The sequence below is a fragment of the Camelus ferus genome, chromosome X (genome assembly GCF_009834535.1).
Source record: "Camelus ferus isolate YT-003-E chromosome X, BCGSAC_Cfer_1.0, whole genome shotgun sequence".
NCBI classification, from domain to species: domain Eukaryota; kingdom Metazoa; phylum Chordata; class Mammalia; order Artiodactyla; family Camelidae; genus Camelus; species Camelus ferus.
The window spans coordinates 77,776,707-77,803,512 of record NC_045732.1 but is presented as its reverse complement, the minus strand read 5'-3'; the positions used below and the strand labels follow the sequence as shown (position 1 = coordinate 77,803,512).

The following is a 26,806-nucleotide window of genomic DNA, read 5'->3' as shown; positions in this document are numbered from 1 at the left end:
GGGGTGATACAAATGTTCTAAAGTTGGCCATGGTGACAGCTATAAAACAATTCTTTTGAGTACACGAAAAACCACCAAACTATACACTTCCAATGGGTGTTGTATGGAGTGTGGGATGGCTAGTTAAGTGAGGGAAAATTTTTTTTGCTTATTTGCATTTTTTTCAATTTTCTACAATGACCCTATACCAACTGCTATTTTTACAGGAAAAATTCAACTGTTTGCTATTTTTAATATTTCTGTATCTTGATATATTTTTGTATTAATTATATTAACTTTATTTTACCAAAAAAATCAAAATCTTAAAGAAATAAGCACAGAAATAATCATGCTAATTTTACAGGCCAGGAAACCAGCTGAGTGATTTAAAACAGCAGGGACAGAATGAGTAGGTGCCAAGGAGGACTCAGGGCCAGGCTAGTTCTTCTGTCTCTACCACACATTCTAGGAAAAAAAAAAAACCTTTGATGACCAGTTAATGACACAGCAGATATATCTCGTAAATTTTAAAATGGTTTTTAAGCTCAGACTTATCTTTAATTTATCCGGCTGGCATTTTCTTCTTGTATTCCAGCCACATGATTCATGTGCTCAAAGCTGAAATAAGGAGTCGGCTCAGAGAAGCTTTTCAGGCCGACACTGTCCTCTAGTGGTCCATCTCCTGACCGGTACCCTTTCTAGGGTTTGTTGTTGGGGGACACAGCTCTCTCTCCTTCTGGTATAGACAGCAGCTCCTTTCTTATTTGGGACTTTATCAAGGAGAAACCAAATCATACATACAAGGCACAAAGGAAACAAATCAGCTAGCTGGTTTTTAATTGCTTTATTATTAACATTAACATTAACTAGTATCCTTAGTAGATGACTATAATTGAGCTAACAGTTTGTGCTTTGGTCCCTGAGCAAACGAGACATTTCTGAGATCTAACAAAAGAGTGCAGTGCAGAGACTAGAACTAGTTGTGTGCTCTCTCCACAGAATAGTCACCACAAGCAGCACAAGACATCCTAACAGCTGGCATTGCTGCTCCACAGCCTCTGCATTGTGGAGAGGAGATGAAGGCAAACACTGGAGGAGGTTCCTGGGCAACTGCAGTCACACAGTACCTGGGACGCTGCAGGTAGGAGGGCAGCGTAGGAACTCATGAGCTGGGACAGCAGTGTGCAGCATGGGGCTATGGCGCCGTAAACCCTGGGCAGCTGCAGTCTATGATTCAATTCACGGGTTCTTCTACTTTTGAGGAAAATACACATATTGAAGAAACTGCTACCTTATGTAGGTCCCTAGTCCAGTCATCTGTAGTTTCATCAGAAAACTTATTATTAGGTAGTTGTTTTGTTAGCTATTCTGTCACTTAAAACCTTACCTTATAAACCTACTTTAATGATTTACAGGTGAGAGTTACAGTTGTATAGGCAGTTATGGCTTAACAGGAAAATAGTTAACTTGCTTTGCTTTTAAAAAGAGTAAAGCACAACAGTACAGATTTAAGTAATGGTTTGGCAACAAGCATCAATGTAAGGTAAAGAGGCCAGTCTTTTAAGACCAAGGCCAACAGCTATTTTAATTCATTAACATACATTTCACAGCCACTATGATGTGTCTGGCACTGATTCCAAACATATCCAGCAGCTCACTTGGCTTCCCACTCTGAGGCACTCCTGGTACTGCCAACTGATGGACCAGGATGTCAGGCTCCATGGAGACAGCTGCAGAGACGGCCTCCCCGATGCCACCTGGAGAAGCAAGGGACATTAGCTCTGTTACCGAAGTGGCTGGTCAGCCTTCAAACCCCATCGTACAGAGGCCTTTGAATTTGTGGTTCTCAGGGAAATATATTTTTCACTAGCCACTGATTCATGTGAACAGTCATCCCCTGACTGGTCAGAAGAGTTCTCATTGGAAACTGCAGGTCTCCAAATTGTTCCCAGCCCTACCTACAACAGGGCTCTCTCATCTGGGGCTCCATGGATGCAGGAGTCTGTGGAGCTCAGATTCTCAAAGCTGTCAGGAACCAAAGAATTGTACAGAAGAGAGCTAGCGGCAGGCCCAAGGCTGGCAGCTTGGGAAGGGCTGGCTGGTGAAGTTGGCCTCATGGTGGTGCCCAGGCTGCAGGCTGGTGTGAGTCCCCTATGCTGACATGACATGTTCCCGACTGATCAGGATGGTCCCCGGGCCTGGACCAGTCACACAACAGAGCGCATGCCTGGTCGTGATTGGCCCTCAATGAAACCCGGGGCGCCCAGTCTCTGGGTTCCCTTGGAGGCCAAGGGATGCATCTGCCGCTGCTGGAGAAGGGAGAGTGCTCAGGGGGTCCCTCAACGGAGGGAGACAGGGAGCCAAGGCATGGGGCTCTCCACCCCAGACCCATGTCCTCTGTCCTTGGGCGTCCTGGTATGTGCTTTTCTGTGGATCATGGGTGTGCCGCTGGGGCCCCTAACATGCAAACACATGAAGCTCCCCATCCTCTCATCTGCCCCACCTGACCGTCCTTGGTCAAACACTGCCCAGCCCCCTCTCCCTGGCCACACATTTTCTGCATTTGCTGTGTTCTCTGCTTGCAAGGCACTATTCCCATCTTTTGGTGAGGGGCAAACTATTAATAATCATTGAAAACTCTAGAGCAACTGTGAAGCTTCTTACAACTCCTCCCCGCACCATGCCAAATTAGACACTCCTCTGTGCTGCCGGAGCCACCCGGGGACCAGGCACTGCACACTATGCTGAGGACACACAAATGAGGATGGGCACAGCCCCAGGCTTGGAGAGCCAGCATAGGTGGGCAACAGACCATACACCCATACGCTTTCAAAGAGCAAGCAATACCGGTTGTTGGGTGACTGGTTGGCTGGAGGTGCTGCCCAGGAGTGTGGCACACCTCTAATGAGGGAAAACGAAAACACATCCCACCAAAGAGGACTTTCAAAATGATTCCCAAGGGCCACACACACCTTCAGGGTAGTGGTCCTCCACTGTAATAATCCGGCCGCCTGTGGCTTTTGCATTGGAGATGATGGTGGCAGCATCCAGGGGTTTAACAGTAAACAGGTCGATGACGCGGACAGAAATATCTGGAGAACAGCAATAACAGCATGCCGTATGAAGCAGACTTAGAATAAAAAAAACCAGATGGGGCACACAGGCAGCCCAAGCTACCTCTCCCCAGCTTGAACTTCAACATTCAGCAACAACCAACTGACCTTGCTCGGAAAGATCATCGGCGGCTGCTAGAGCTTCATGCAAAGTAACACCAGCTCCGATAACTGTGATCTTGTCGTTGGCACTGTGGCGAATGACCTGGTATTACACCCACAAGACAAAAATGCTGTGGTTACCACACACAGAGCATATCTCTTAAGTGGAGGACACTCTGCTACACTGCTCTTCCCCATCCCATTCATTTCACTCCTGAATAATTCACTATAAAAAAGGCTAAATCAGCACACTGACAAAAACATACTCTTTCTTTTAAAAAATTTTATCTATTATTTTGGAGGGGGAGGTCATTCGGATTATTTATTTATTTACTATTAGTTTTTTCTTAATGGAGGCAGTGGGGATTGAACCCAGGACCTCGTGCATGCTACTAAGTATGTGCTCTACCACTGAGCTATACCCTCTCCCCACCAGACATACTCATTTTAATAAGCCCACTTCATGTATGTTTAACAAATTCATCTACCTTTCCTTATGATACCAAATTACTAAGTTTTTTTACAATACATATGGCAAAATGACCCTTCAGCAAAGAAAGTGGATTTCCAATTGGGATGTGAAAGGCAGAGGACCAGAAGTAAGTCATACAGCCCACTGGCCCCAGAGCACGGACTCACAACCACCAAAAGGCCTGAAAAGGCACTATCTCTGGACTGCCTGGACATCTTCCTGGGGCACACATACAGACTGGACTCTGATGATGAACATGTTAATGGGGACCATTTGGGAGGTGCTCTGTGTCAAGCACCTTGAATGCCCAAGTGCCCTGTAAGGCCCGTGCATTAGTGGGCCCATTCTGCGGCTGAGGAAAGCAAACCTCAGAGCAGAAGGAACCTGCCCAGGGTAGGGCTGAGACCAGCAGCTGGGTCCATCTGATGTCAAAGCCCATGCTCCCAACCTCTTGCTATTCTATAAATAAACAGGGGTCTCTGGCCTTTTTTCTTAGTTTTGTTTCCTCCAAAGTCACCTAACCAAAGGCACCTGGAATTAGCCTGCATTCCATCCCTCTGTATAGGTTTCCCTGTAGCTTAAGAACCATTGCTGACTACAAATATTTAGAGCTTCTAAACCAAATCCCATTGTCTTGAGAATGCCCTAGCCTCTTCATACATCTATATACATACAGTCATATATGTATTCACATATGCACACATATACACATACTCACCCCCATGTCCCCCTTTGCAACCCCAGCCCTTAAATTATGCATGCCATGCATATTATCATGCACATTTTAACTCACATCACGAAATTTACTTCATTTTGTCAGGACAGGACAAATATCAGGGAGAAAAAAAAGATGAGAGATATGAGAAAGCTCTGCAAACCATTTGACTGTCACCACGACACCCTCCCTGCCGCTCCCAGAGGCAAACATATGTCCTTGAGTTTATATGTGGGAGTCCAGGGAACAACAGACCCTCTAGTTAATTAACACTGAAGCTGAACATCGCAGCATTCCCATTCAGCGGGAGGGACATACCTGCTCTACTGCAGCACTGAAGCCACCCCGCACTCATTCATTCATTCTGAGCACCAGCCACTGTGAATTCTGCAGCAGTCTAGCCCTTACCAATCAACTCGCAAGTCATCTGCTGCTCATTCAAGAGCGGCTATCAGTCTTTCACATATTTAAGGAGAGTATTAATGACATTCTAAAAGGCTTATAAGATAAAGGCAGGACATAAAACATTCCTATGTAGTATGACTGCAGTGATGTGAAACATACACATGTGCCTAGAAAAAGCCAGGGAGAAAAGGGGCCAAAACGTCTATAAGCCCTGCTTTCTAGGTGGGGGGCAGAGTCACTTATCTTCTCCACAGATGCTGCTAGTTTTCCACGCACACAGCTCCGATGGGCAGGCACACACGCACACAGAGGCCAGGTCGCTGCCTGGCCTTGACTCCTGGTCTTACTGCTCACTAACTGTGAACCCTGAGCAAGCTGCTCATCTTCTCTGATCCTCATCTACAAAACAGGGCTGCTAATAGTCTGTGCTTCTAGAGCTTTCTCAAGAACAAAGGAGACAAGCAGTGCCTCGCGATGCCAGCCTTCATCATGAGGTCTGTGGGCGAAGCCACATCCCATGTACAAAACCAACCTGAGGGTCACACAATGGCCAGAGGCAAGATGGTCATGTTATATTCCTGGCATTGGACCTGCAAAACCTGAACCCAACAGATCTACTATTCGTTTGAAGTGGGTTCTCCTATTTTGTTTAACTTGAGGCGGTAATAAGGTACAGCCAAGCAACTCAAGTGCCTTCCAGTTTATTACTTTTCTTTACGAATTCAACAAAGAGAGACTCCTTTCAAAAGGAGAACAGTTCAGGCTGATACTAGCACAATGTTCTTGCTGAGGAAAAGCAGTCTAAGGTCATGATTAAAAAAAAAAAACTAGAGCAAAGAAAGAATGAAGCCTCAATTGAAGAGGTACCTAGTGCCAGCTTAAACCAATACTACATGAAACTGGAGAATTTAAGGCCTTACCTTGGCTTGTCCAATCGCAAAGCTTTCTTGTGGGGCGTAAATAACTGCAGTTTCTGGACGACTGGTCCGAATGTAGCACATCCCCTAGGGCATAAATGAACACCAGAGCCACAGTTTAGAAAATCAAACTAAATTTCCAAACTAATAAACCTTAAAAAAGAGGGGGGAGGAGGACTGAACAGTTCTTTTTAATCAAAACAAAACAGCACATTCTGGAGCGAGGGACAGCCTCTGAAACTACTGGCAAACAGGTCAGGTGTCACCTGATCAGGTTACTACTGAGCTCAGCAAAAGCCTACGAAGGATCCTGGTGGACGCCCTCAGTGATAAGCCTTCCATGCTGATGCTCACTGATTCAGAAACACTTTCTCAAATACACACTGGTCTGTTGTGTCTCCAAAGAACAAAAACTTGGGGAGGAGCACCGACTCAAGTTGAACAGAAAGCCCAAAACACAATGGTAAACAATTTTACCACTAGCTTATAATGCTTCATCCTTAGAAATAACCAGTAAACACTGGAATATAAAAATTACTATTTTCCCAATGAGAAGAGGTAATTACATTTTAAAATCGCCTTAAACACACAAACAGAAATATAAATGCATATTCAAGTGTCTAGAGTATTTGTTAATTTGTATACATATTTAAAGCATAGATTAGAAACTAATACATTAATTTAGAAGCATTGCTTCCTTTCATTGGTTTACATGTAATGAACCACTTCTATTCAGTATGTTTTTATTGAGGTAAAATTTACCTAAGTGGAGTGTTCCCTGAATTCTGACAAGTTATACATCATGTAACCATCTTCTGAGTTCAGACAGCATTTGCACCCACCCAGAAAGTTCCCTCATGCCTCTCTCCAGTCACTCTCCCTACTGGAGAAGCAACCTCTATTCTGATTTCCATTGCTACAATTTTCTTCACCTCTTTTGAACTTTTTACAAATGAAATCCTGCAGCACACGAGACATCTCTGTATATGCACAGGAAGAAAACAATTTCTAGGATATACTAAGTTAACGAGCAAGTACAGGATAATGCATACAGTGTGCGCCCACTTAGGTTTAAAAAAAATCAAAGAAACTCATGTGTCTAACGTGTTGGAAATGCTTAGAGTGGAACTCACATGACCCATCCTAACTGTGCCCATGGTTGCCTATGCAGGGGCATGGGTGGGTGCAGGGCTGGGTGGTGAGTCCAGTGGCCGTTAGTTGGAGTGGTTGGAAAGGTAAAGATTCTGTCCCCTAGCCTCCCTGCAGCTGGGTCCTGGATAGGAATTAAGTTGTGTCCAGCGGATGCCCCTGTGTGAGACTTCAGGAGGGGCAAGTAGGGCAGAAGCCATACTCTTGTCCTTCTAAGCTGTTTCTGAGGGTGGGCCAGGGCTGGAGACCCCATGGTTTGTCTGCAGTGGAGTCCCACTGGCAACTCTCCAGCTTTCTGGGTATCATGAGGTGGCAGCTGCACTGGGTAAGTCGAAGGTCAGCACCTGACAGCCCACTGCTGGAGCCCACTCCCACGGCCCTGCCGAGGGCTCCCAGTCTCAAAGCCCAGAGCACTTCCTCTCATCTTGAACCGAGCCCCGCCTAACATGGGTTAGTCAGGGGTTCAGGGTCCTTCTGCACTGTTGTGTTTTTTTTCACAATGTGAACGTGTTCATGTTCTATGTGCTTCATCACCTTTTTGGGGGTAATTTTTTTTTACAGGGAGCATTAAGCCTTTATTTCTTTGTTTTACAAATAAAGCTGGCTGTGTTGGAGGGGGTAATGGTTTTATCTTTAAAAGGAATCGTACAACCAAATTTCCAATAACAAATAACTATTACCTTTTTGTGGAGAAGAAATGGGAAAAATCAAACCATCAGTACAGCAAACTTGTGCCAGAGCCCAGAAACATTTTCCATCTGAACCAGTGCCCCCTTACAAATACCTTGGCTTTGGCCGCCAGGAAAACAGCATGCTCCGTTGAGATGGCGTCACTTGGATAGAAAACGGTGCAGTTTGGAATGGCTCGGAACATGGCCAGATCCTCCAGGGCCATCTGAGAGGGGCCATCTTCACCTGGGAGAGCAAAGCCATCGTCCAACAAAAACATGAGCAAGACCCAACTAGAAGCCTGCAGTCTGCGGGATAAGCAGGAGCGCTTATCGCCACGGGGGCCCCATGACCACTGCACAGCCCCACAGAACTGCCTCCATCTCCCTCGAGACATCATCACAACCTTCAGGGTTAGGCTGTCAATTGACATTTGAGGTCCACACACCAGAGGTCGCTTCTTGGCCCTGACCCTTGTCACTGGTGCTGCTGTCCAAGGTGACTCGATGCTCCTCTCCCTGAGCACTGGTGGCTGAGTCAGCCTCAGCAGGCCTCTCTGCCCCTGTCCTCTTCCCTTGGGAGGGTCGCCTCAGACTCTGTCTTCCCTTCTCTGCTCTTCTACCTTCTCCATGCAAAGATGGAGGTTTTCAGACTGAAGTGGTCTTACTCATTCCTCATGGCTATCACAGTAGCTGCACGTTATAGAACATAGCTTTGGGGCACCCTTAGGTGCTATTATACCAAAGAGAGCTCTAGTGTGTGTGTGGGAAACAAACTGCGGGACAAGAAAAGCCCCATGTACACCAGGGTGGCCCAGCTCTTCCAGCTAGGAAGGGGACCTAGAGCCACTCCTCCATTTAGCTGACTTTAAAACTTACTCTGCACAAAGGCAAAGACTCCAGACACCTGTCTAGGCCCTCTGCCCAGCCCAGCCCTGAAATGCTGTTGGCTCTTCTCTCTCCTCACTTGCTTCCCCCACACCTGGCCCAGCCAGAGACTCCTTAGCCAGTCTAGTTCTCCCAGGAAGTCCCTGAGATGATTCTGGAATGGGCACTTCCAGCCCTCCCCTCCCCTCTAGCATCCGAGCAGTGAATGTCAGCTGTCACCTCTACCTTGATGACCTGCCCCACCACAGGGTCCTCATTTTTATCATTCGTAAACACGACTCCCTGATGTGTCCCAGGCCAGAAACCATTGGGGCCTGGCATTTTGCTTTTCATGCAATTTTGGACTCCTCCATCTCTCAGCAACGTTGACTTCTTTTTTCAGGCTCTCTCAGATTCACCCAACTTTCTACCCACTGCCAGCACACACCTCCTCCTCCTTCTGGCTTCCCATTCCCCATCATTTCCACTGGGCCCATCCTGTGGTTATGACCCAAGAGCAGCATCTGCCTCAGCCTCACTCCCATGTGCTGGGCTCCTCAAGGTTTCCCACTCCCTTGGGCCGGGCCACTCCACCCAGGCACGGCTCCGCAGGCCGCACTTGTCACTTTGCTGTGCCCGTGCTGCTTGTCCCCATTTAGACTAAGGTGACTACACCAAGAGGAGAAAAGAGTTCTGTGACGCTGGGGTGGCCCAAGTCATACCTAGTCTGTGGCTCGACACATTAGAGACACTTGGGACAGATAATTCTCTCTCAATGACTGAAGAATGGGCACTTTACAGTAATACCAACAGATCAGTTCAAATATGAAAAAGAATGTGTATATATAATGTGTGTGTGTATATATATATATATAACTGAATCACTTTGCTGTACACCAGGAACTAACACAACATTCTAAATCAACTCTACTTCAATAATAAAAAAAAAAAAGATCAGCTCAGAAGTTACCCACAGTGTCTGGAACTTCTAAAACAATACAGCTTTTGTTTGTTTGTTTGTTTGTTTGTTTTGGTGGGGGGAGGTAATTCAACTTATTTATTTACCTATTTTTTGATGGAGGTACTGGGGATTGAACCCAGGACCTCATGTGTGCTAAGCACGTGTTCTACCACTGAGCTATACCCACCCCCTCAACACAATACAGCAAAAAGGATGTTACAATCAAACACTGTGGAATCCTAAGTACGTTGGTGATTCAACTACTCACATGCTAATCTTTTTCTGTAAAGCAGAAAAGCGATCAAGATGATGGCATTGAGAACTCATACCTACAGATACCCCACAGTGGGACCCAATGAGGTTGATGTTGCTTTGAGTCATGGCTCCTATCCGGATCTGGTGAAATGCTCGGGTCAGAAAGGCAGCAAAGGTGCTCACAAAAGCAATGGTCCGACCACGAGTGGCGCATCCCAGCGCCACGCTCACCTGCACCAGAAAGAAGGTGAATCAGAACACTCCTGGACTCTGTGCCGCTTCCCCTCCCCCAGTGCAGAATATGTGGTTCCCAGGATAACATATGCATGACCTGGAAAAACCCAAAGTCTCCCATGAACACTGCCAGAAAACAGAGGAAGAGGAACCGCAGTGCTGACCCTGCTCCTTCAAATCCAAGATGGGGAAGCTTGGGACACTCCAAGCCACCCGCAGGCCTCATGTTAGGCCTCCTTCCCATTCTTCTCTCCCCCAACCTTCTGTACCCCTTCTCTCCCTGCCCCTTCACATGCTTCCCCTTGGCACCTCCTGGGGAACAAGAACGTAATGGAACTGTTGACTCTTTACAAATAATTTCCCACAAACAACTTTAAATGAAAGACCACTGTGTGATTTTTGGCCTTTGGAAGGAATTCAAAGAATCAAACGATCATGCCACAACAAAACCCCTTCCGTTCCCATCACCTTACTTATGTGAATAAGGGCTCCTAACAGTCACAGCATTAAAACAGGAATAAATTTTGTTCCGAATATTGTCTCATTTGAGCTGTAAGTATATTTAACCATTGTTACACAAGCTAATAATTATAACCATAGCTCAATCCAGAAGAAAAAAACATATAATGCTCCAAGGCCTGTGGATATAGGAAAAATTTTTTTAAAAGTCAACATATGTATATATTTTTGTTGCAGAAAACAATAGAATTATCAACGAAAGGCTTTCATGCAAAAATATACATCGGGAAAATAGAATGGAAGTAAGAATTCAAGTAGAAAAAGATTTAATTTCTGACAAAGAGAGCCTTCAAGTACTTGGATGATCTGAGCACTAACGTGTCACAAATTTCAATATATGGGAAGTTATATCCTTTGCATCTACTTAAATCTGTGATGAATGATTTAGATGTTAACTTAAAACCAGGCAGAAGGGTATCTAATTGAGAAAAACACACAGAGCAGTTTGGAGAGCAAACACGTTTGAAGACAACTGATCTGTCCTCTGACCTACCTGGCACCCCCACACCCAGTCTAACAGGTACCCTGACCTTCCAGGGCCCAGACAGCACTCCTGTGTCCCCAAAGTCCATTCCTCCCCATCTTGTCCTTCTCAGAAAGCAACACCACTCCACACCCAGATGCTCTGACCTGCACCCAGTGCCAGCCTTGGTTCCTGCCCTGACACCTACCCCATGGCATCCTGCTGGCTCTCCTGCCAAGAAAGATTCTGGATGAATCCAATTCTCTTCAATCTCACAGCTACTGTCCTGGCCCAAGTCACCATCTCCTGTCACTCCCCTTCTTCCCCCAACAAGCTCTTCTCCACAATGGGGAGTCTTGTGCCTTTCCTGCTGCTCCCTAAGCACCTCACACTTGGGCATACCACAGAGCCAGCAGGGCCCCTGCTGGGGATGCCGTTCCCCCAGATCTACACGACTGACCCCTTGTCATTTAAGTCTCAGCTTATATGTCACCTCTTCTGAGAGCTCATCCCTGATCGGCTCTAGTCATGCTCATACCGTACCACCAGACTGACCACAGCACTGGATACTCCCTGCTCGCTGGCTGCTTCTTCACTAGTTTTCTTCCAGCTTCCAACACTCACAGGGCCAGGGATGCACTCTGAACACGAGTGGCTGGCAGGGGGCAGAGATGTGGCGAGCTGGCTGTGGACGTCCACATAAACGGGGCCCCCTGCTTGGCTCCAGTCAACTATTGGCAAGGGAATGCCATCCCACTGTTTCCAGATCTTCCCAGTCTTCAAGAGAATCCAGAAATTTGGATTCCATATAAAATCTCCTGACTTTTGAAAGGTGACAACTAATTTAAAAAACTAAATACTACTTGTTCCAAATAAAGTATCTTTGGTAGTCACATGAGATCTGCTGGCCCACAGGTTTCTGGCTGGTGCTGCTTCTGGCCTCTACTATGTGAAGACAGATGTGCACTGTCCCCTGCACTGGCCCAGAGCTTTAGAAGTCAGGGTGTTCACTTGCATGAACTCCTTTCTCTCTTGAGACAGGGGATGAGTGGGGATGTGTGCATGCATAACAGACTCCCTGCATTAATATCAATCTAGGAAGAGACAGAAGTACAGATAAGCAGAACAGCTTTACCTAAGGCTACAGCTCTACTGGAATTCTTGAGGCTGCAATTAGGGCAACATTTGACTATCTTGGCTATCTCAGGCCCCATGCTACAAGGGGGAGAGAGAAACCACAGTCCCTTGTAGCTCTCAACCTACTAGCCTCTGGGATGTTATAGGATTATCTGGTTGTGGACTGGGCAGGGCAGGAGGAGTGGGGCTACCCAGAGCTACTAGGGAGCTTGGGATGCTTCAGGCCTGGAGCCCTGAGGTCAGATGGCTGCAGCCCTCAGCCTGCTGCCCTCAGCCTATCTGGAGAGAGTGCCAGGCAGTCTACCATGCCCTTCCCAGCAGTCCTGGTAGCCACCCCTCAGACTCTGCCTGGCTACTACTTTCTACTTGTTTCCCAAGACTTTTTTCTCCAGTTCCTTTGCTTTTATAAATGGAAAGAAAAAATGTAACATGGGGCAGACCTTCTGTGTCTGGTGGGCCACCATTAGTCAGTGAGAAGACTCAAGAGGGATGCCCCCAGTACACGTACCATGTTTTGCTCAGCAATAAAACACTCGATGAAACGCTCAGGATGTTCCTTCCTGAATATCTCAGAGAAAGTGGAATTCCTGGTGTCACCATCCAGCACAATGACTCTATCATTTGCATGGCCCAGCTTAGCCAAAGCCAAACCACATGCTTTCCGAGTAGCCATCTGGAAATCAAACAGTAGAGTTTCTGAGAATGGATTTAGAGGGAAGGTGAAATTTTGGAGAATTATAAATTGTCATCTATTTGAGTGAAGAAAGCAAATTTGTGATTCACCAATAATCTCCTTTAGGTTCATGACTCCTTTAAGATTGCTAGTCAATCTTAAACACATACTTGGCTTACTGGGGTATCAATTTTCCCAAAATAAACTTATTCCTCTGTCTCATTCCTGTGGTGGATTAAAAATTTAAATTTCCCCAAATGCAAATGCCTCTGTGACTTTTTAATTATAAAACTGATCATACGCACTGCAAATATTAAAATGTAGAACTTTAGAATCATGATACAAATAATAAAACAAGATTTGGCATTTACTCAAAATGTTAAACAGAATTACCATATGACCCAGCAATTCTACTCCTAGGTATATACTCAAGAGAAAAATACATCTATAAAAAAGTTATATATAAATGTTCACTGCATTGACAACAGCCAAAAAGTAGAAACAACCCAAATGCTCCTCAACAGATGAATGGATAAATAAAATGTGGTATTATCCATAAACAACATGGATGAACCTCGAGAACATCAAGCTAAGTGAAATAAGCCATACACAAAAGTTTGCATATTATATGATCCCATTTATATGAAATGTCCCAATGGGCAAATCCAGAGACAGAAAGTAGACCAGCAGTTACTAGGGGCTGGCTGGGGATGTAGCATAACTGCTAATGGGCAGAAGGTTTCTCTTTGGGGTGATGGAAATGTTACAAGATTGAGTGTGGTGACGGTTGTGCAATTCTGTGAATATGCTCAAAACCATTGAACTGTATACTTCAAATGATAGATTATATAGGGAATTATATCTCATTAAAGCTGTTGTGAAAAAAACAAGGTTTACCTTTTCATTTATTTGTTTTAATTCATCTAAACACTCTTAAATATATTTTTTAAAACAGGCAATTCATGTAGACAAATACGAAAGTCAAGTTATGAAAGGTTATCGAGTGAAGAGGCCATCTTCCTCCTGCTCTCCTGCCTCCCAGCCGCCCAGTTCCTCTCCCCAGAGGTGAGTCAACAGCAGGTTTGTGTAGCAACCTTTCAGGAATGCCCTGCTCACAAACACCTGGCGAACACCTCATAGGTATGACGCAGGTAGGCTTCTTTTAGGGCTAGAGTTTCAGAAGCATCTTAATACAATCTTATATATTTATGTTTATTTTTAGTTATTTTAGTTTTAAGTGCCATTATAAAAGGGACAATCTCTCCATCTTATTAATATTAGAAAAGAATTAACCCTTATATATTAGCTTTGCTACAAGCTCTCTGGACTCTCTTTCTGACCATTTTCAGTTGATTCTCTCGGGTTTTCCAGACATACAACTCTATCACCTGCAGATGACAACAGGCCTACCCTTGCCTTGGCAGGACTGAGACTTTTGTTGTTAATGACCATAATTTTCCCCCCTCCTAATATTGATGAATGATCTGCATTACAAATTTGTATTTCACTGATTCATATACTGCTTTTAATGTACTAATGGAGTTAAGACTGGTGAATGTTTTATTTACAATTCTACATTAATATTCATAGCTGAGGCTGGTCTCTAGTTTTTTCCTTTGAGCTAGCTTGATAACATTTTGGCTTCATAAATGGCTTTCTCCATATTCAGGAAGGTTTGAAACAGCCTAGGAGTTACCTATTGCCAAAAATAAGTCACTCTTGTAACTTGGTGAGTCTGGCACTTTGGAGGTATAACTCTTGGAGTTTTCTCAAATTTTTCTATGGCTGTTGATCTACTTAAGTGTTTTGTGTCTTTTTCAGTCAATTTTGGTATTTTATGTATTCCTTAAAAAAGTCCATTTTTTAAACAAATTTTTATACCAATTAGCATAGTTTTCTCATCCCAGAACCTCGTGCATGCTAGGCACACACTCTACCACTGAGCTATATCCTCTCCTCAGATTTGTGTACTAATGTGACTTCATGTTAATTCATTAACTTTTTATGAACTAGCATGTTTCCTTAATTAATTTTTCCTAATCATAAAACATACACTTACTTGCACAGGTATTTCTGTGGGATAAATTCTTGTGAGTGCACTGCTAGCTTGAAGGGTGTGAACAGTTAAAAATGTTAACACATATTGCCCAAGAACTCTTAGTTAATATGTGCTTTTTTCCTTATTAATACCTTTCTTCTGCTTTTTAGCTTATCTTTTAAGCTCTCGAGTAGTCAATTAACTTTTTAACCCATATTATCAGGCTAAGAAAGCATAAACATAAGCAACACTCAAAATGTCCCCAAATAAACAAGGAAAACAAAGAAGGGTCAGAAAAATATTTCCTTCTTCCCAGGCTTGCCACCTTGTTTCCTTATGTTGTGAAGACCCCGCCTATTTTGGCTCTGTTGTAACATACCAGAAGGCAGGGTACAAAAATGATTGACAAAAAACAAAAAGGCTTTATGTTCAGGGTTTTGTGCCTGATTTGTTTCCTTTTTGAAGAATTGGTCTTTGATGAATTGGTGTGCTTCCTTGTGTAATCCAAGGAGTAAGTACAAAAGATTAGTCCAGCCACGCCCCCATCCTTAGAATAGGCACAGAATCATGGCAGTTTCATGAACAGTGGACTGTCAGACCACAAATCGAATTGAGGAAGCAAGCAAAAGCTACACAGCACTGGATGCTAATAAGTAGTGACTGATAAGAAAATTCAGACCTGAGTCAAGTTTGAAATCAAAGAATATCAGAAATAGCAAAAGAGAAGGCAAATCCATCTTTATCGCTTATAACCTTAAATGTCACACCATCCAGTAATTGGTTCATTTGTGGAGATTGGAGTAAACAGAGTCCTCTGTATTCAGAAAAAGCAGAGAAAATAGCAGTTTGCCTACCTTGTCACCAATGTTGTAAGCAGGTGGAGAGGTCATTTCTATATCTGTGATGTTGATTTGAGGCGAGTCTTCAATCGGGGGCTTTGGTTCAAGATTCCTGTTGGTCTGTATCTGGCTCTCAATTAGTTTGATAATTGCATCTGCTCTTTCTTTTGGCATTGGCTTTCCATGCCAATTTTCTGCATCCTCAACGCCTGTAACCAAATGAGTAAGACACTCATTCCATGAGTATTTAATGAGCACCTGTTAGGTCATCTGAAAGACATCCTGATGGAAAAGATGCCAGTCAAGGAGTCAAAACCTAGCACAGGGAGCCTGAGATAGCACTGCAGGCCCAGGAGACAGCCTGGACAAAGGCTAGAGGCCCTTGAGGGGGGCCACTGGCCCATATGCTGGTTAATGGAGGGGAAAGGGAGGGAGATGAGGCTAGAGAGACAGGCAGAGCAGACCATGGAGGATCCTGTGGGTATAATGAGTTTGAGTTTTGTCCAAAACAAGATGGGAAACCACAGAAGGGTTTAGTAGTTGGGGAGGTGACTGATGAGATCCAGGCTGTAGAAAGATCAACATGGCAGTCATGTGGAGGCTGGCTTGGGGAGACTGCAGTTAGGGAGGGAGAGATGACAGGGCTTGGGCAAGAGATGGAGAGGAGTGAACAGACCTGAGCTATACTTTAGGGGGCAGAATCAAGTAGAATTGATGGCTCACTGGGTATATGTGTAGGGGGCATATAAGGGAGAGATGGGGTCAAGGACATTACCCAGGTTTCTGCCAGGAGCAAATTGGTCAAGATGCCATTTACTGAACTGGGGGTACCAGAGTAAGACCATATCCTGGGGAGGATCATAGAATAGTTTTATTCTAAAATGTCAACATTAAAACACACCAGGAATCACACCCATTCCAACTATTTATACTTGAAATGAAGACTTCAGGTGTCAGCTTTGAAATCTGCAAGAAGTTAACACTTTCAAAACCCCTCCTTCCCCAACCCTCAGTTCCACAGCTACCTTTCCCAGAGGCACCACCTAACTAGTTGCCTGTGTGTTCTCCCAGATAGTGTGGGCACAAGCAAGCGTGTGCACGCGCATACACTTATTTACACATCTGCTTGTGCATACAGCGGCACCCTTTCTCACTCTGCATTCCTGTGGAGATTGCTCCCTGCCAGTCCTCTAACTGAGGGGCTATCCTCCTAGCCACTCCCTCATGCTCACCTGCTGGGGGTCTGGGCTTCTTCCCCTCTGACCCTAACCAGACCTGCTAACTTTAAGTATCAAGGAGAGCAAGAGCCTCCAGCACATAATACAGGCGTAATCATCATGCACTAAGTCAGGTGTCTACCCACCTAGCCTAAGTCTCCTTCCACCTCATCTGCTGTGCACAGATGTTTCTGACACCCCCAAGCAGAAAAGAAACACTTGCTCACTTGGAATGCCCCGGCCCTTGAAGGTCTTGGCAACTATAGCAGTGGGCTTGTTCTTCATTTGAGTTGCCTGCCAGAACACCTGACACAGTGCCTCCACATCACGGCCATCCACCACGAAAGTATTCCACCTGTCAACCGAGGAGCAGGCCAGGTTACAAGATGAAGGGGCGACGGGGCAGAAAGAAGGCGACACAAAACAGGAGTTACCCAAAGGCTTCGCAGCGATTCTGATAGACGTCTATGCAGTGCTCAAGGGGCAAGCCGCCACTGTGGCCCAGGCGATTCACGTCGAAGATGGCGACGAGGTTGTCCAGACTGTAGTGGGAAGCAAAGGCCAAGGCCTCCCAGACGGAACCTTCTGAGGACTCGCCATCTCTCATGAGGCAGAACACGCGGTAGCTGGGTCAAGCAAAGAGAGGTTATGACCCTGCTTGGGGCTCCTCTGGGCCACTTGAGCAAATATATTTCGTGGAGAGAAACAAAGAAAGAAACCGAAGCAGGCACTGCAGATCATCAGCGGGTGATCCTAAGACTATTTTCCCTGTCCACGCTATACAAACTCAACAGCAGAGGAAATGCAGCTTTAAAACCGTTGGCCTCATGAGATGGGCTGCACCCTTGGCTAGTTTTCTCATTCCAGCTGTAAAAGCTATTTCTAGGTTCTTCTGCCACTTCTCTGGGCTCAAAAACAGGGGATGGGGAGAAAGCAGCTCTCTTAAACACCCAAACGTTAACATTCTTGGTTAAGCTCCATTTTAAAGCACTGCTCACTTCTATTTCTGATCTTACAAATTTATTTACAATAATCATAACAATCAAAACATTCTACCTCAGGAGCATATGTTCTGTTGTAAATATTAAACTCCTCCGCAGCAGAAATGTGAAACTTTTATACCAATAAAACACAACCCAGACCCCACAAAAATGCTATAAATGAAGTTTAAAAAAAGGTGATTAACCACAGGATAGGTACTAACAGAAGCAATAATGAGAGATGGAAAATGGGAAATGGAGCAGGGCAGCTGCCCAAGCAGTGGAGGAAGAACAACGAAGTGCCTCCATAGGGGCCACCTGAGCTGGAACCTGGGACTGAGGGGCTCCAGACTCAGGCACACTGGGGGAATCGTGGGAGTAGAACGTGCATCCCATCGTGGCCAACCCCGAGTCCCCCGAGGAGCCCCCGACCTTACTCCTACATCAGCAGCACCTGGGCACATGACCCTGTAAGAAAGGTACTGATCTGTCTTCAAAAAGATGAAACCACTCTAAAAAAGAGAACTTTGATTATTAATATGTAAGGTCCCCAATGGAAAGGCAAACACACCATCTGTTCACTCTATAGTGAAGCTCACTGAGAGACAGGAAACAGGAAAATGTCTCTCCTAGAAAAGACCAGAGTCCTAATAAACCAGCTTCTATACTGCAGGCAGCACTTAGAACCCAACCAGAGATGCTAGCTCAGTTTCCAGAAACATGATTCCTTTACTGCTTGAACATTGGGTAACCTGAACTCTTAAAAAAAAATCACTGTCTTCCCAAACTAATAAGCAATAAATAAAGCCAAAATGCCTGGGTGGTGGGATGGGGATAGTTAAGTGGTTTTTGGGTAAGTGCCTTACCTCGCCTTGTCAAAGTACTTGCCAGTATATGCCATTCCACATGCGGCTCCCAGTCCTTGCCCAAGCCATCCGGTTGCCACATCAACAAATGACAGTCTCTGTAGGAGAAGGGACCAAATGAACCTAGGTGCACCTGCAGGACACGAGTTACAGGCCGACTCCCTAGTATCAGGCACCAAGCACAGGTTGCTCTTCAGAGCTGCCCCTCCCACACTGCAGGGTGAATTCCTCTTCACCACACCCACATGTGCCCCAAGTCTGAGATCATCATCACAAAGACAGGGGAGCCACACGTAATCAATGCAGTTGGTGAGGGCAGCTGGAGCTTTGAGAACACATAGATGAGGGAAGCTCTCCTAAACAGAGCCCAAAAGCAAAGCGGAAAAAAACATTAAGTATGAGCCTTGCCATCTTCACAAGGCCTTTTATCCAGCTACATACAAACCAGATGTTCAATGTTTTTGGAGAATATGGGCTCTTAAACAGAAACTAGAAACACTAAAGAAGATTTCAATTTCCCTGGTTTGTAAAACTCAAGTCAACTGAGATTTTAGAAGTAGTTACCTAGAAGTGACAATGCTAGAAATGACTCTCTTTCCATTACCACTCCACTTCTCCCCTGTAACCTGTTTGTATGCACAAGCTATCACTGTCCCATGGAGAGAGTGTGGCCTTCTGAAGGCCACAAGGAGATGCCAAAGGTCTGCTGCAATAAGGCTCCATTCCCAAGCTTCCAAAAACATCTCAAACTTGATCAATGCTTCTGCTGCCACTGTCTCGGCCTGGCTGCAAACATCTCTCGCCTCTGTCATTGCACTGCCCTTCCTGCTTCCCTCCATAGTCATTCTCGACACAGCCAGCAGGTGGAGCATGTTAAAACCTAAGCCCGCTCCTCAATCACTGCGGAGAACTGTCCAAGGTCTTGCATCTAATGCAAAGTAGAGCTCAAGTTCTTGCAGTGACCTGCCCATTCCGGGCCCCCATCACCTCTTACTCGCTCCTCCACTGCGCTGGGTGCCCTGGCCTCCTTGTTGCCCTTTGAATGCACTGGGCCTGCCTCAGGACTTTAAATTAACACATGCAGCTTCCTCTCCCCCGAGTGCTCAGTGCTTGTGCCTAAATAGGGACACAGCTCATCCCCTCCCTTACTCCTTCCAAGTCTCTGCTGAAACATCAACATCAAGGCTTTCCTGGACCATATCTTTCAACTAGTACCCCTACCCCTCCACTTCCCTTGGATCTAAGATGCTCAGCCCCATCTGACACACTAGCTATTTCTGAGTTTGTTTCTTAGCCCCTTTCTCCATTCAAGCAGAGATCAATGTGCTATCACTACCACGGATGGGTGAACGGTACTTGTTGGCCTCAGATCCCTCTCCTGCTTGCTCCAACCTACTGCTCTGCTCCTCCTGGGGCTCCTGATCTTCCAGAACTTTCTCCACCTGCTCTGTGCCCTCACAGACTCCTTCTCTGTTTTGCATCTCTAGCCCCACAGAGCTTTCCCACTGAAGTCTCTCCTGACAACAGCTCTAGCTTGGTCTTCCTCCCTGCAGCTCCTACTTTACTCCCTGTAACAAGCTCTGGTTCCCAGTTGCCTTGTGTGGTCTTGGACTGGGCCTGGGCTCTACAATCAGACAAATTCCACGTCTCCTCAGCTTTAAAGCAGGGGACGGATGAGTAATCCTACCTCCTCAAGGCTTCACTTTATGGGTATGATGATGATGAAATCTCCCCTCAGGCAGCAAGAGGCTGCAGGATTGACTGAGAAGATTGGTGGGGTGTCAGCAGTGTCTGACACGGTGGAAGCACCCCACATGGGTTCTCTTCTCTTCCCCAAGAACCCTTATGCTGTGGGGGAGACACTCACAACTGAGGGGGCGTGAGGCCAAGAATAAAGATGCATACAGGATGCCAAAAGCACCCAGAAAAGAAAGACATCTCTTCCAGATGGTATTTCTCATCTTTGTTCTGACACAAAGTGCTCTTAAAGAACAAGTGTACAGAAAGGCTTTTTGGTTACTTCCCAGGCCTGCTTGGTGAGAGAAAACAAAAGAGCTAATAAAACAAAAATAAAGGCCTGGGTGGTGGCTGGAGGGGCCAAATGCACCATGATGGCTCTAAGAAAACCCAAGCATCTCAGTCAGCAACACCACTAGGCCTCAGCAGTCGGTCTCCTAATGTAGTTGTCTGTACTAGACACTTACGCCCAGGGGCACGGGAGCGCCGATTAGGAAGACCCTGGCTCCTCTGCCTCTAGTGAGTCCATTTACTCCATCCCCAACCAGAGCAAAGACAGACTGTGCTCCTGTGTGTTTTCTCTTTCCTTTCAATTTTATCTGCTGCTTAAATCTGATGAACACACAAATTGTAGCAGCCCAATAGTGCCCAGCCTGCTACTGTAGGCCAGAAAGTGTCTTTAACCCTCTAAGGCCGATGATTCCAATTCTATGATAGGCATCTTCCCTTTTTTAAACTAGAGATCTAAACACTCATACTGTGTTTGTACACCCACACTTACTCTGTTTTCACTACAAAGGAAATTCAAGTTTACAGAAAAGCTATAAAAGTGGTACAATGAAGGTCCATATACTCTTTACCTAGATTCATCAACTATTACTAACGTTTCATCTCTCTTCCCCCTGCACACGTGTTTTATTTATCCTTTGCCAAACCTCACCTGATATTATGCTTTAGACACCAAGACAAGGGTCAGAGCTATGGCTCCAGGTATTTCAGCCATGCCCATACTCTGACTTTGACTTTAAACTACTTCCTGCTGCCCGGATCTGGGGTTTCTATTTGTACATGGTGTTCTACCAGTAGAGTTTTAAATGTTTTGCTCAAAACACAGTGAATTTTCAGATAGCATCAAAAAAGCTACATGTTCTTCTAGATCGACCTTACTTTCAACATTCCTTCTCTTTCCTGTCCCCCAATGTCATGAGATACCCCGGTACTATACCTAATCTAACGAGAAAGTCCGTACTGGTGTCAGGTTAGATCTGCTGAGAAACGGAAGAGAAAGCTGACAGGGGTAGGATGTCCCTCTAAAGCAAGCTCAATGTTCCTCGAGCTCGGCCAGTTGGATTCGCTAATGTTGTCCTCCTCTACCCAGGTGGCTGAGGGTGGGGCAGCATGGCCCTGCCAAGGGGGGCTTTAGTGCTAGGTGGGGTAAGGTGGGGCAGCACCAAAGGAAAAGAAGGGCTGCCAGTAGCCACAAGTCACCCTTCCCACCACTCGATCCTCACCTTTTAGATCTTTCGGAGGTGCCAAAGTCTGAATGTTTGTGTCCCCCAAAAATCCATTATGTTGAAAACCTAACGCCTAAGGTGATGATACTAGGAAGTGAGATCTCTGGGTGGTGATTAGGTCACTAGAGTGGAACCCTCAAGAGTGAGGTTAGTGCCTTTATAAAAGAGAGACCATTTCTCCTTCTGCCACATGAGAATACAGTGAGAAGTGTGCAAGCAGAAAGAGGACTCTCACCAGAACACGAACATACTGGTGCTTTGATCTTAAGACTTCTAGCCTCCAGAACTGTGATAAATAAATTTCTCTTATTTATAAGCCACCTAGTGTGTGGTATTTTATTCTATCAGTCTTAACAGATAAAGACATGAGACAAAGAAGGAACAACCAAAAGGATAAACAGACTCCTTTTCAGGCCCTGTTGCGCCACATGTTGACTTTTAAAATGAGTTAAAGGAGCGAGTGCCTGAGCAGGGCATGGGCTCCCATGCCAGCCTACCTTGGAGAGAATCAATCTGTCATTGTCTGGGTTCTCCGGATCCATCTGTTTATATCTCATGATGTGGAAGAACAGCACAGACATGATCTCAGCAGCACTGCTGCACGATGTGGGGTGGCTGAAAGACAGACACAGCACAGGTCATTTCTCACAGGCAAATGACTCACTAGGAACACAGCACATGGGAAGGCCTTTCAGCATATGGTCTCCTCAAACTGGAAGCAGCAATTATTCTCCCAGCCCTGGAAGAATCCAGCCAAGGGAAAGGGGTACTGGGCCACTGCTCCCCAAGCTCACAGCCTTTAAGAATGCTTTAACTCAGTACACTCACAACTTCTCTTCCTGCAGAGAGCAAGACCTCATAGATTAGCCCTTTTCTATCAACGGAGCACTAGGGTACTTGGGGAAGTTCACCTGGTGACTCTGTAAGCACTTCGGTGTTCTTCCACTTGTTTGAATTCATCTGTGATATCATTAATCAGAAAATCCACGAAGCAGAAATAAACCCACGTACGTATAGTAAACTAATATTTGATGAGGGAGCCGAGAATCCTCAATGCAGAAAAAAGTCTCTTCAACAAATGGTACAGGAAAAACTGGATAGTCACATGTTTAAAAATGACACTGGACCCCTATCTTACACCACTCACAGAAATTAACTTGAAATGGACTCAGACTCAAATGTAAGAGCAGAAACCATAAAATCCCTAGAAGAAAAACACAGGCACTAAAAGCTTCTCAATACAGGTCTTAGCAATGATTTTTTGAATTTCACACTAAAAACAAAAGCAAAAAAAGCAACAAAAAAAACCCCAAACAAACAATAAACAAGAGGGACTGCATCAAACTCTTTATGGCAAAGGAAACCATCAACAAAATGAAAAGGCAACCTACTGAATGGCAGAAAGTATTTGCAAATCACACATCTGATAAGATGTTAATATCCAAAATATATGACAACTCAGCCATAAAAAAGAATGAAATAATGCCATTTGCAGCAATAAAGATGGACCTAAAGATTATCATATTAAGTGAAGTAAGTCAGACAGAGAAAGAAAAATACCATATATCACTCATATGTGGAATCTTAAAAAAAAAAAAGGCAAATGAACTTACTTACAAAACAGAAACAGACTCACAAAGAAAACAAACTTATGGTTACCAGAAGGGAAAGAGGGTAGAGGGGATAAATTGGGAGTTTGAGATTTGCAGATACTATTATACATAAAATAGACAAACAAGTTTATACTGTATAGTGTGGGAACTAAATTCAGTATCTTAAATCTATAATGAAAAATATGAAAATGAATTATATGTATGTACATGTTATGACTGAACTATTATGCTGTACCCAGAAATTAACATTGTAAATTGACTATAATTCAATTAAAAAAAGAGTACAAACAAAAAAGCCCAAAAAAACCCCCAAAACCTCGTCTTTGCAAGTATCCCGTAAGTTGACGATTTGTTTAAAAGCTGTTAGCGATCCCTTAAGAAAATGCAAACCATTATTAATTTTGAAGGTGGAGGGAGCAAAATGAAAGTGTGAAAAAAAAAAGTCCAAAAACATGCAGGTCTTAATTGACGTTGCCTTTTCAATGTTACAGCCCAAACTGGATAATGAAATTTAAAAAGATAGATATCATGCAAAGTGTTTCATCTGATCAGGGTGAAAGTAGAAGTCCATAATAGAAGGAAAATGGTAAAATTCACACATTTGTGGGAATTAAATAACACACTCTTACAATACCTTTAATGAGGTGTAATCTGTAAAAATATTGAATCACTACGTTGTACACCTGAAACTAGTGTAATTCAACTATACTTCAATTCAAAAGCAAAAGAAAAAAGACCCACAACACACATAAATGAACAATGGATCAAAGAAGAAATTGCAAGAGAAATTGGAAAACATTTAGGGAGAAATGGAAACGAAAACACAAAATACCAAAATTTATAGGCTGCAGCAAAAGCAGTACCAAGAGGGAAATTTATAGCTGCAAGTGCTTGCAGTTGAAAGGAAAGATCTCAAATTTAAAAACTTAATTCCACAACTACGTTACTAGAAAAAGAACAACTAAACCCAAAGCTACAAGAATGCAAAAAAATAATAAATATTAGAGCGGAATTAAATAGAGACTAGGAAAACAATGGAGAAAATAAACCAAAACAAAAGTTGGTTTTTGGAAAGATTTAACAAAATTAACAAACCTTTAGCTAGACTAGTTGAAAAAGTAAAGAAATTACTCAATTTACTAAATCAGATTTGAAATTACCAACTTCATTTCAGAAATGAAACTAAAGATATTACTATAAAAAGGACTATATACTGTGAACAACTGTCTGCCAATAAATTAAGCATAGAAGTTTCTAGAAACAGAAAATCCACTAAGACTGAATCACGAAAAAACTAAAACTCTGAATAACTACAACTAAGGAGACCGAATCAGTGGTCGAAAATCTCCCTAACAGAGAAAAACTCCAGCCCTGGTGAGCTCACTGGCGAATCATATCCACCATTTAAAGAAAATCAATCCTCCTCAAACTCTTCCAAAAACCTGACAGGAACACTTTGAAACTCACTCTGAGGCTAGAACTGCCCTCATACTCAAAGCGGACAGATACCTTCCAAGAAAAGTAACGGCTAATACTTCTGAATATTGGCGCAAAAATCCTCAATAAAATACTAATAGAACCAACAGTCCCCTTCTGCCTTGATTCTTCCTCGCAGATCACTTTCTTTTAGGCTTTATTTTTTCAAATTCCTCGTCCTAACTGCTTACACAGAAAGCCAGAGGCCGCTCGCCGCTCCCACGCTAGCCGCTAGCCGGTTGGATCCACGCGCTCCGCACGCCCGCGTCTGGGGTCCTCTCCGCTAACGGGGGAGGCCCGGAGGCTCTGGGCAGCCTCCTCAGCCTGCCGCGGGCAGTGATGGGTGGGGGCCCGAGCACGCCTAGCTATGGGGGAAGGGGCAGCGGCGGCCACGCCTGGCGGGCGTCTGAAGGTGACTAAAATGGGGCCTCTACACCGAGCCCACCCGGCCTCCGACGGCTCCCTTCAACTCACTCCCCGGTCGTCGCCGCAGAGCGGGCCGCTCAACGATTTGAGCTTCGACTGGAGCGCCTTACCCAGAGCTCGAGGCGCAGGTGGCCCTGATGGAACGGATGCGCAGACGATTGGCCAGGTCGCGCAGCACCTGCAGAGTTTTCGCGTCAGGCTTGGCTTCGACCGCCATCGGAGCGCTCGGCTCAGCGTCGGCCATTGCTGAGATTCCGTTGGCGTCTGAGGAGCAAATGGCGCAGTGTGTGCTCAGCGGCGCACTAAGTGCGGCTGCTTAAGTGAGGCTTCCTCCGCGCGCGACTCCCTCCGCGCGCGACTCCCTCCGCGCGCCGCTCCCTCCGCGCGCCGCTCCCTCCGCGCGCCGCTCCCGTTCAATGGAGTTTGAACATTTGGGACACTCGTCATCCACATGTTGCGCATTATTAGAAATAATTTAATTTCTTAATATGTGCTTTCGTGCTATCAATAGAAAGAGGGCTGCCTCCGCGTGGGACCAGGGTCTACTTTCGGGGTGATTAAAAATAATTCTGGAACTAGACGTGGTGGTGGTTGCGCAATGCGGTAAATGGAGTAAAAAGAGTCCGACGGACTCACAGACTTTTTAAAAAGAGTTACCATGGTGAAGTTTATGTTTTGCCCACTTTATCACATTATATTAAAAAAAAAAAGTCACTCCGGAATTTTAACACTTTGCAGCCACCCCTCCAGCCCCCATAGCCGCCCACCCCCAGGGGACTCTTCAGCGGATGAGGCCGACTGTGTGTCCTGAGGCAGCGGCGTCTCTTGCAGAGCTCATTTCTCTTTCTAGAACCTTCTGTACCACAAGCCCCGCCCGACTGTTGAGGTGGCAGTAGGCAAGTGCTAGCGGCTTTTCCAGCTAGCGTGACATGAGGGGGCTCCCGTTAACTTCCGATCTGGACGTCCCCATCACCCCGGCCACAATGGACTGCCAGAGAGCTCATCCCTCTGACTTTAAGATGGTCTTCCGAGAACCAGCAGGGCTCCCAGTAGTACCATCTACACACCACCACAGCCCGACTTCAACCACTGTGGAGGTTCTTGGTTCGAAACTGCCGGCCTCCTGAGAGCCCCCAAGTGTCCCTGAAGGCAGCTGGGCTCCCACGTTCTTGCTTGCTTAAACGCTACGTGCCTTGAAAAATTTAGCGGCTACCGCCTGACTGCTCAAACAGAACCCAGAATCTATGTGTTCTACTTGCAGAATATGTGAGTGCTCCTTTCCCCACGTACCCATCAACACTGGATATTGTTAGTCTTTTTAATGTGTGGCAGTCTGATGGATGAGAAAATCATTTTTAATCGTTTTGATTTATGATTGCCTGATTTCCTTGCAGTTGCACATTTTTCGATTGTTTACTGCCATTCCTAGTGTGCCCTTTCTGAATTGTTTACTACTACCCTTTACTGTTTT

General features: G+C 45.1%; 1 protein-coding gene across 1 annotated transcript; it reads right to left on the bottom strand.

Annotated features, from left to right (window-relative positions):
* Positions 1-807: 807 nt before the first annotated feature.
* TKTL1 (transketolase like 1) lies at positions 808-25,616 on the bottom strand. Its single transcript, XM_006188806.3, has 13 exons — positions 25,446-25,616; positions 22,318-22,435; positions 18,570-18,667; positions 17,158-17,349; positions 16,951-17,078; positions 15,522-15,715; positions 12,465-12,629; positions 9,678-9,834; positions 7,637-7,767; positions 5,707-5,790; positions 3,201-3,297; positions 2,952-3,071; positions 808-1,736 (listed from the first exon to the last, which is right to left on the bottom strand). The coding sequence occupies exons 1-13, from the start codon at positions 25,577-25,579 to the stop codon at positions 1,564-1,566; spliced, it is 1,791 nt and encodes a 596-aa protein (XP_006188868.1). The 5' UTR covers positions 25,580-25,616; the 3' UTR covers positions 808-1,563.
* Positions 25,617-26,806: the final 1,190 nt, after the last annotated feature.